General features: G+C 45.7%; 1 protein-coding gene across 1 annotated transcript; it reads left to right on the top strand.

Annotated features, from left to right (window-relative positions):
• Positions 1-36: 36 nt before the first annotated feature.
• Positions 37-6,699, top strand: LOC104122065 (retinol dehydrogenase 12; the record flags this gene model as incomplete). The annotated part of the gene is made up of 6 exons (XM_035889793.1): positions 37-271; positions 1,078-1,233; positions 1,531-1,635; positions 2,045-2,254; positions 3,109-3,298; positions 5,286-6,699. Coding segments are annotated over 6 exons (999 nt in total), but the record flags the coding sequence as incomplete, so codon positions are not given.
• Between the last annotated feature and the right edge of the window lie 2,089 nt (positions 6,700-8,788).

Raw genomic sequence — 8,788 nt, 5'->3', positions numbered from 1 at the left:
GTAACGACGCTCGTGAGTCCCCGAGGCCCTGAGCACAGCGGCCAGCCCGACCGCGGGGGCGGAACGGGGGGGGTCAGCCCCGACCCCAGCCCCCTAGGGAGGGAAGGTGCCCTCGGGCCGCGCCCCCTGACCGCCGCCCCCCTCTCTCGCAGGAGGTATGTCGCCGGAGGGCAGTGTAAGTCAGCAGCTAAGCTGGAGGGGAAGGTGGCGATAATCACGGGAGCCAACACAGGCATCGGGAAGGAGACTGCCAGAGACCTGGCGCGAAGAGGCAAGTCGCGCGTGCCTGCGCGGCGGCTGCGCGCGTGCCTGCGCGGCAGGGGTCCCTGTTCTGCGTCGGAGGGAGGAGTATTTTATGCTCGCATTTGAGCAAAATTTGATTTCCGAGGCGGTTTCAGGCGAGCCCAAGCGTTGCTTCTCCAGAGGCTGTAACTGCTTGGGTGCAAGCCCCTCAGCTGTTCCCCAGCTGGTTTCGTTGCTTGAACTCCAAAAATGTGCCTTGTGACATGAAAATGCTCTGTGGCACAGCTGCTTGAGAGGACTGGGGAAGTTCCTGACATCATCGCTGGGTTCTGCTTGTATGAAGCTGGGAAATGCCGTGGGTCCACTGCTGCCTGCTTTAGTTATTCATGTTTTACGCTAATTTGCTTTAAGTGCTTTTTGGGTAACTGGTAAGGAGATTACACTACCTGTTCGCAATCCATTTAGAAGTCGCTCTGGCTGGAATCCAAGTATCTTCATGTGCTCCTGGCTTGACGTTCCCGTTACAGGGGCAGATAAAAGCCTGTCACACCAGTGTTGTGGTACGCACTCCTGACCTGGGAGAACCTGGACAGAGGCACTGCAGATGTGCATTTTCCTGGTCTGAAAACAGCTTGGGGCTGGATCGGATCTAACAACGTAGTAGGAAAGGCTGTGTCCCCCCCAGCTGCCCCCCTGATCGATGCCAATTCCCTAAGGAAACAATACGTTGTTTGTAAGCATTGTGCATAATCGGCCTGCTTGTCATAGCCTTGATCATCCAGTGTGCTCCGGTGATCTCACCTGCTGTTTTCTGCTTTTTGTCCCCCCTTGCAGGTGCGAGGGTGATTGTCGCTTGCAGAGACATAGCGAAGGCAGAAGCTGCAGCCAGTGAAATCCGAGCTGAGACAGGGAACCAGCAAGTCATTGTGAAAAAACTGGACTTGGCTGATACGAAGTCCATCCGGGAGTTTGCTGAGAAATTTCTAGCAGGTACAGCCTCTATATCCTTCTTTTCAGTGAGAATATTTTACCAAGGACTGCTGTCTGCTCTTCTAGCAAATGCCACATCCCTGACCTGCATATCTCTGTACCACGTTAGGTACTGCGGTTCACAGCAGGGGCTTGTCAGAGGCCATGAGATAGTTTGTGGTAGGAGGCTTATCATTTTATTGAGGCCATGTGGCTGCAACTCAAGACAGGCGTGGGGTTTTTTTGGCTGACCTGTGCCACCTTCTTGTGTGTTCGGTCTCTGTTTCCCTGTTTAAGGATGTCTGTTGTTTCTTGCAGAGGAGAAGGAACTCCATATTCTCATTAATAATGCTGGGGTAATGTTATGCCCTTACTCCAAGACAGCTGATGGCTTCGAGATGCACCTGGGAGTCAATCACCTTGGTAAGGCCAGTGGAGTCATGTTTGCATTCAATACCTGTGGCAAAATGCCAGAAGAAAATCCTGCTTTCAGATTTTGTCTTCCTCATCCTTCCTTCTTGGGGAAAAATGGAAGGCCAGAGCTAGCGTTCTGGAGATGCAATGCAATGCATTTGCTTATTGTGGATCCAGTTTAAGTATCTGTATGTGTTACCTGGGACATTTGAAATGATAGCTCCAGCTTTTTGGAGCTGAGGAGCGGAACTCAGCGGCCCCAGAAAAGCCTAGCTGTTGATTCAGGGGGGCCTTCTTTTCCCTGCACTGGAAACAAGGGCAGCAGTAAGATACGACGTGTAAGGAATACGTTCTAAGTACTTTGAAATTCCAGGAGGGGAACCCTTCAGAGGAGGATGACATTTTCTCTCACCCCTAGGTCATTTTCTCTTGACCTTCCTGTTGCTGGAGCGCCTGAAGCAGTCTGCCCCAGCCCGCATAGTGAACGTGTCCTCACTGGCTCATCATGGAGGCCAAATCCGCTTCCATGATCTCCACGGTGAGAGGAGCTACAACCGTGGCCTTGCCTACTGTCACAGCAAATTGGCTAACGTGCTCTTCACTCGGGAGCTGGCAAGGCGGCTGCAAGGCAAGTCCCAGAGGGGAGCAGAGTGTTTTTCTGCTTGGCTTTTGAGCACCAGGGATGAGGAGAGTGGATTGAAGAAAGGTCTGGAAATTAGCTATGGAGAAATGAAATGGTTTGTGGCAAGGGTCATTGACAGCTCTTTGCAGGAAGAACATACCTCCTGTCTGTGGAACCAGGAGACTTAAAACACTGATTGTCTTTACAACAACAGGGCAGAGGAGTTTAGTCGCTTGGCACAGCTGAATGTATTTCCTTTTTCTTTGGTGCTTGTCATAAACCAGCTGCACCCATGCAGATGACTGTGGTATCTGGGTGGAGGCTGAAAAAAACCAGAAGGAGCTGAACTACAATTGCAGTCTCCAATAGAAAAGCTAATGTGTACTCAGCTGCCTTAAACATTGATGTGCTGTAGAACAGAAGCCTAGGACTAGACAGTACCTCTTAAGTCATGACATCTGCCACAGCTATGTCATTCAGTCCTTTTCATAAACTTAAGTAGTATTTATTTTACTAAAACAGAAGCAGCGTCTCCTCTAGGAAATTAGTATTACAGTAAATCCAAAGAAGCCAGTGTTCTCAAAAGCCTGATGGGGGAACTGCTGCTGTTGTAGCACCCAGGCCCTCTAGCACATTGTTTTGCAGAGGGCATGTGGTAACTGCAGGGTCTGGAAGGGAGCGGGGGATGCTCCAGCAAGCAGTAAGTGCAGAGGACTTCACTTAGTGTCCCTGTATCCATGCCTGGACTCCTCCTTTAAGTTGCAGAATATCTGCAGGTAGAATTGGGGAATATATTACCCTTTTTTTAAAAGGCAGTTCGATGCATGCAGATTTGTCCTGAACTATTTCTTTTGCCGTAGGCACTAAAGTCACAGCAAATGTTCTCCATCCTGGTTCTGTCTATTCTGAGCTGGTCCGGCACTCATTTGTAATGACGTGGCTGTGGAAGATATTCTCATTCTTCTTGAAGACGCCTCAGGAAGGAGCTCAGACCAGTGTCTACTGTGCAGTAGCAGAGGAGCTAGACTCTGTGACAGGACAGTATTTCAGGTGGGTGCAAGCTGAAGGAGTGATATACCGTGCACAGCAAACTCGTTGGCTGGGGAAAATTAGACTTACTGTCATTCTTTGTTAAGAAAGGACTGGGTAAGAGGCTGGCTGATAAGATTGAGGGTGACAAATACTAGAGCATTACCCCGTCCAGGTCCCATTGCAGTGGATATTGTGTTAGGAGAAATCCCTGACCTGTGCAACACTTCCTACAATTGCAGGTCCTTGTGCTGGGAATATCACTGTGCAATGGCTGTCACATGCTCAGAGCTCTAATCCTTATCTGCCTGAGACTTGGGCAAATCACTTTTCAGTAGAGCTGTTCAGTTAATGAAGTCATTTGAGTCAATCCTGGGAAGACCACTTTGGTTCTCTTTGTAGTTTTACCCCACTGGAGCAGAAGGGGCCTGTGCTCCCATGGAGCGGGAAGGGCTGATGGTCCTGCAGAACTAGGAGGCCAAGATTTTCAGGACTGGCATGTGACAAAATGACTTGATTCTCCAGTGTGACAGCCCCATAAGCTGGGAGGGACTCCTGCTGGGGTGGTTATCGCCCTGTCCTGCAAACTGTCTTGTGTAGCTCCCACTACAAAACCTGTTGTTTCTTGACTTTGACTTACTCCAAGACCCTGTATAGCCATGCCTTTCCCCCTCACCAAAACTACAGCCCAGAGCAGTTCCAGGTCGTCATTATCCTAGATTTGAAGACTGCCATTTGAACAGATTCCTGCAGATGTGTCTGTCAGCTTCCCACCAGGTATAGACCAGTGTAACAACGCTGGTTTTGGGGAAATGAAAGTGAAAATTAGTGTCTGTCGTTTTTTTTTTTTGTTTTTTTTTCTTTCTCCCCTCACATGGATAGTGTTGGAGCCTTTGTGTCTTGGCAGAGCTTTCCTCATGTGATGTGACCAGATTAGTCTCTGTAATGACTTAGTCTGATCTTCACATGGGAGTTTGTACCATCTTAATCAGGCTTGAATATATAAATAGATGTCAATCTGGATGACTGTCTGTCCCCAGGATATAAACAGAGCATTTATGTGCTGGAATAGAGAAAACTTTGGTGGATTTTAAACTCATAAAAGAAAGGAGTTTTGGACTGGGTGGGAAATGAGTAGCGGCAACAGTAATTCATGATTTACATTGGAGTAGCCTAAAATCCTTTTCGCTTTCCAGGTAATAGTATGTAAAGCACAAGTACCAACATAAAAAAAAAGAATTTGCATGCCATAGCAAGACAGGGGGAGTCCACCAGAGTAATTTTGGGACCCTCAGGGACTGTGCACTTGGAGCTCTGAAAACAGCAGGCTAGGTAGAAATCTTACGAGATGCAGTTTCCTCTGTTGCCTTAAACTCCCGTGCTGTTGCAGCATCTAGCATTACAGATGAGAACAGATGATCGCTCTTCCAGACAGAGCACTGTCTGAGTGCAAGAGCTGAGAAGAAAGGAGCTACAGTTCAGAGGATAATGGAAAAGGGGATAACCGTACATGCTTACTACGGTATTATTATTCTGGGGCAGCTTTGCCTTTTGTGCAATGGCAATACAGTGGCATGAATAGGCTAGGATAAATAGTGCAGAATGAAAGGCTGTTTGAGTGGCTTTTTTTTGTACTGTTTGTTAGAAAAGGTGCTCCTGAAGAAGTTGGTTAACATTTATAGCCCTTTTTAGTGGTCTTAATGAAAATGTACACTGAAGAGTATATAGTAAAGATATACAGGTTTCTTTAAGAGCTGACAACAGATTGCCCATTCTTGCTGCCATTGGGAGAGGCTCTTCCCTAGCCCTTTCGAAAGAAAGCTTTTTCAAGGTGGCTTAGCACCAACCCTTGCTCATTTGCTGGACAGCCTCCCGCCCTTCTTCAGCTGGTCTTGAAGTTAAGCTGATAGAAAGCAACTCCCTTATCTTAACGTAGACATTTCATTGTGCTAATGCAGATGGAGATATTTGACTTAAAAAAATAAGAAAAAAAATGTTCCTCTTGCAGTGATTGCCAGCCAGCATATGTATCTCCACGGGGTCGGGATGACGAGACGGCAAAGAAGCTCTGGAGTGTGAGCTGTGAGCTCCTCGGCATCCAGTGGGACTGAGCAGTGCAGACCTCAAGTGTGTACCTGGCTGAGCCCAGCGATGCTTCTCCTGGGAAAGGCACTGCTGAGAGACCCCAAGTCTAGAATGTGATACTTCAGCTGCCCTAGTGATGGCTCTATGGACACAATCAAGTGTGAATTTTTGGAATATTACACTTGAGGACTGAGATTTGTAAGCAACCAGTCCTCCTTCCTAGCTGGAGAATTAGAGCATCGATGCAGGGAGCAACCTTTGCTTGGTATTTCACACAACAGCCAGAGGCTATTGTTCTCTGGCTTTAGAATAGAAACGGAGGTTGCAATCTTAGGTTTCAGTTATGAAGTAACAAAGAGTTACCTTTAAAGTTTTTTTCCTAACAGTAATAGTAAAAAGGTAGGACTCTAAACTTACAGTCTATAAGGTTATCTTCCGTTCCTATTGTTGGACCTGGCAGAAAGTACTTTAGGATATTAGATTTATCTGGCAATTCCATGCAAGACAAATGCTCTCAGGTACACAGAAACAGGTGCTGGCCTTTCTGTGAAAAGCATCAGATAAAGATTTAAAGTGAAATCAATGATTTTTCTCTCTATTCTCTGTAAGAAGCTGTACCCTAGCCACTGAAGTGTCTTGGCCCCAAATGCCCATTGATTGCAGTAAGTTAACTGAGGGCTGGCTTATCTTTTGAGAACCCAGGTGTCAGTGCAGGTGAGTGAGAGGTTAAAAGCAATTGTGCATAGGCAAGTTATCTTATTAAAAAGAAATTACTATCTATCTCTCCTGTGAAGCATTGAGCAAAGATGGTCTAAAAAGTTTTTACAATAACCACCCCTGCCCCAGCTGCACTTTAAATGACTTTAGAACCTAGAAAAGAGAGCTACAGGACAGGAAAGCAAGACGTGCAGAGAAATCCTTACCTTTGTCTGCCCAGCAGTTACGGGCCTTGCAGTAGTACCACACAGCCTGCACTTCTGAAAGGCAGCTGGGTCGATCCGTGTAGTTGTGGGACTGCTCCCGTGGGAGTGCCGCTTTGGTGCAAATTGCTAGAGTGTGATCCATAACCAGAGATTATTTCTGAAAGAGTTACATAGTTAAAAAACAAGTGCCACAGCTCATAGGATTACCTTCTGCTTCTGAAAAAAAAAAAAAAAACCAAAACCAAAACACCACCACCACCCCTGGAAGTTTTTTGACTCACATATAAGCATGCCATTGTGACCAACTGCCAGGCTGGGGAAACAAATGCTAATTTTGTGATTAATTCTTTCTGCCTGGATGCTATCTATGCAGATCAGTCCTGTGCTACCTCTGAGCAATACTGAATAAAGCTGTTTTCCTTTTGCAACAGGAGACTGTATCTTCCTTCAGAAACATTGAATCAGTTTGCTTGGTGTTGCTGTTACCTGCACCTGCCTTGCTAAGGTAGAGAACTCTGATTGGGTAACATTTTAAAGGCCCTTTGTGTTTCTCCCTGTCACTCTACCTTTTTTCCTCCCTCTTTATGCTTCCTCTTGAATGGGAAGCTAAATCCACAACTACCATGTAGCAGTAGAATGCTACCCAGCATCCCAGGCTGGGCCTGCTTTCTCTGCATGTGATTCTCTGATCTTGAACGTGGCTGTCAGGAGCAACAGAAACCATTTAAAAAGAAACAGACACTGTCTCTGGGATGAAATACTTTGCCCTTGCAGGTCAATGTTCTTCTGAAAGAAGCCTGACTGTAGATTTAACACAGGAAATACAACTACATGCTTCCATAGACCCACCCCCACCCTTTTTGACCTTGGGCAAGTCATTTATACCTTCTTCTAGGCTGATCTGTAAAATGAAGGAACTACTAAAGCTCATTTAGCTGCCTCAAAGGGAGGCTTGTAAGGGAGAAGTTAGATTAATTTGCAAAGCTCTCTAAAGAGGATTACTGATTTATGAGAATACACGTATGAGGCTGAGGTAGCTACCTAGCTGCTGGGAGGACTTCTAAAGATGTGATATTCCACTTGATCTAAATGTCGGGGACACTGTATCAGAGAGAGATTTTGCATGACAGAACAACTCTCTCCCTTCTAATTACTCTGTTAAGCACAGCCAAAAGCAAAATACAGATCTAAAAGGAGATCCCCAGCTATGCTGAGATAAAAAGCAAACAGAAGATATATTAACAGTCATAATACTTTATTCTCTTTTTTCATTGTAAACAAACCTTGGTCATTAATAGAGAAATTCTTTGTAACTGGCAGTACTCAATCCCTTTTTGATGCTTAGAAATTCAAAGCCCCTTGATAATTGCATTATCGGTGACCCAAGGCGGTTAGTCAGGATCAACATTCCAGTTCTGCTGGCAAGAGAAAGATCCCTACTGTTGCAGGTTAAGAACATCAAATTACAACAAACACTACATAAAGTGCATCAGGTACAGTGCAAAGAGGTCAGGAAGAAAGGCAGGTAGAGAACTGACCAGTCTGCATGGCAAACTCCACTCTCCGTGCTCTGAAGGAACTCGAGCAGAAAAGTAGGTATTAGAGCAATGCAGACCTGGATGCCCACAAACAGTAAAACCTCCCCCCCATAATTAGAGATTTGCAAATGATCGAAGACGTGGATAGCGTCACATTTTGGGATTAGCCTAATGGCTGTAATCTGATGGAAAGCTAGGTCAGTCTGGCCAAGAAAACAAAAGCAGCTTTCATTAGTACTGCTCGCTAATGAGATAATGCAAATCTGTGGTCAGGCGATTCTGAAAGCTAGATGTGGTCATTTCTGACTGCTTCGCTCCAAGGCAGTTCTAGCCCTGCTCTAGTGCACAGATCACCTCCAAGAGAGGCATTTGTGTCAGAGGGGCACTGCTCATGAAACACTAAAGGAGATGGACCGAGTCCTTTCCAATACCATGGAAGCCTGTTCTGTCATTACAGTGAGCTTGGGGATAGTGCAAAACTCTTATTAGACAGTCTCGATTATTTTACGTACTAAACCTATTTACAGTTACATTACACTTCAGAAAACCCGTTGTTTCTTTTGAAGTAAACAACTAAACTCCTTAACAAAAAAAGCAAACTAGTTTTCCTACACCTCTTGTGCTGAAATACATGTAAACAGCAACCACAAACTCCTGTGGAGTGCCATGTTTTGTTCTGTTTCTTTCTGAAGGTCCTACTACCGTCTACCATTCTTCTGCCCGTTTCTCATGTCCCAGTCACGGTTGCAGAGAAGCAGATGCTTTTTTCAGCATCCCTGAGTACAACCATTACACAAAGATGCCTGCTTTTTTCATAAAACTGAGTTAACCCAACACTTCCAGAACAAAGCATGACAATATAGTCTATATAGTATGTCCAGTTAATAAAAATTTAGTCTGGTGTTCTGTTGTACAGATTAATCTGTAAGGACAGATTATTCTGGGAAGAAACAAAAAAAATCCCT

This window comes from Egretta garzetta, unplaced genomic scaffold (assembly GCF_000687185.1).
Source record: "Egretta garzetta isolate BGI_Z169 unplaced genomic scaffold, ASM68718v1 scaffold2, whole genome shotgun sequence".
NCBI classification, from domain to species: Eukaryota; Metazoa; Chordata; class Aves; order Pelecaniformes; family Ardeidae; genus Egretta; species Egretta garzetta.
The sequence above is the reverse complement of the archived record's forward strand: the minus strand, read 5'-3'. Positions and strand labels throughout refer to the sequence as shown.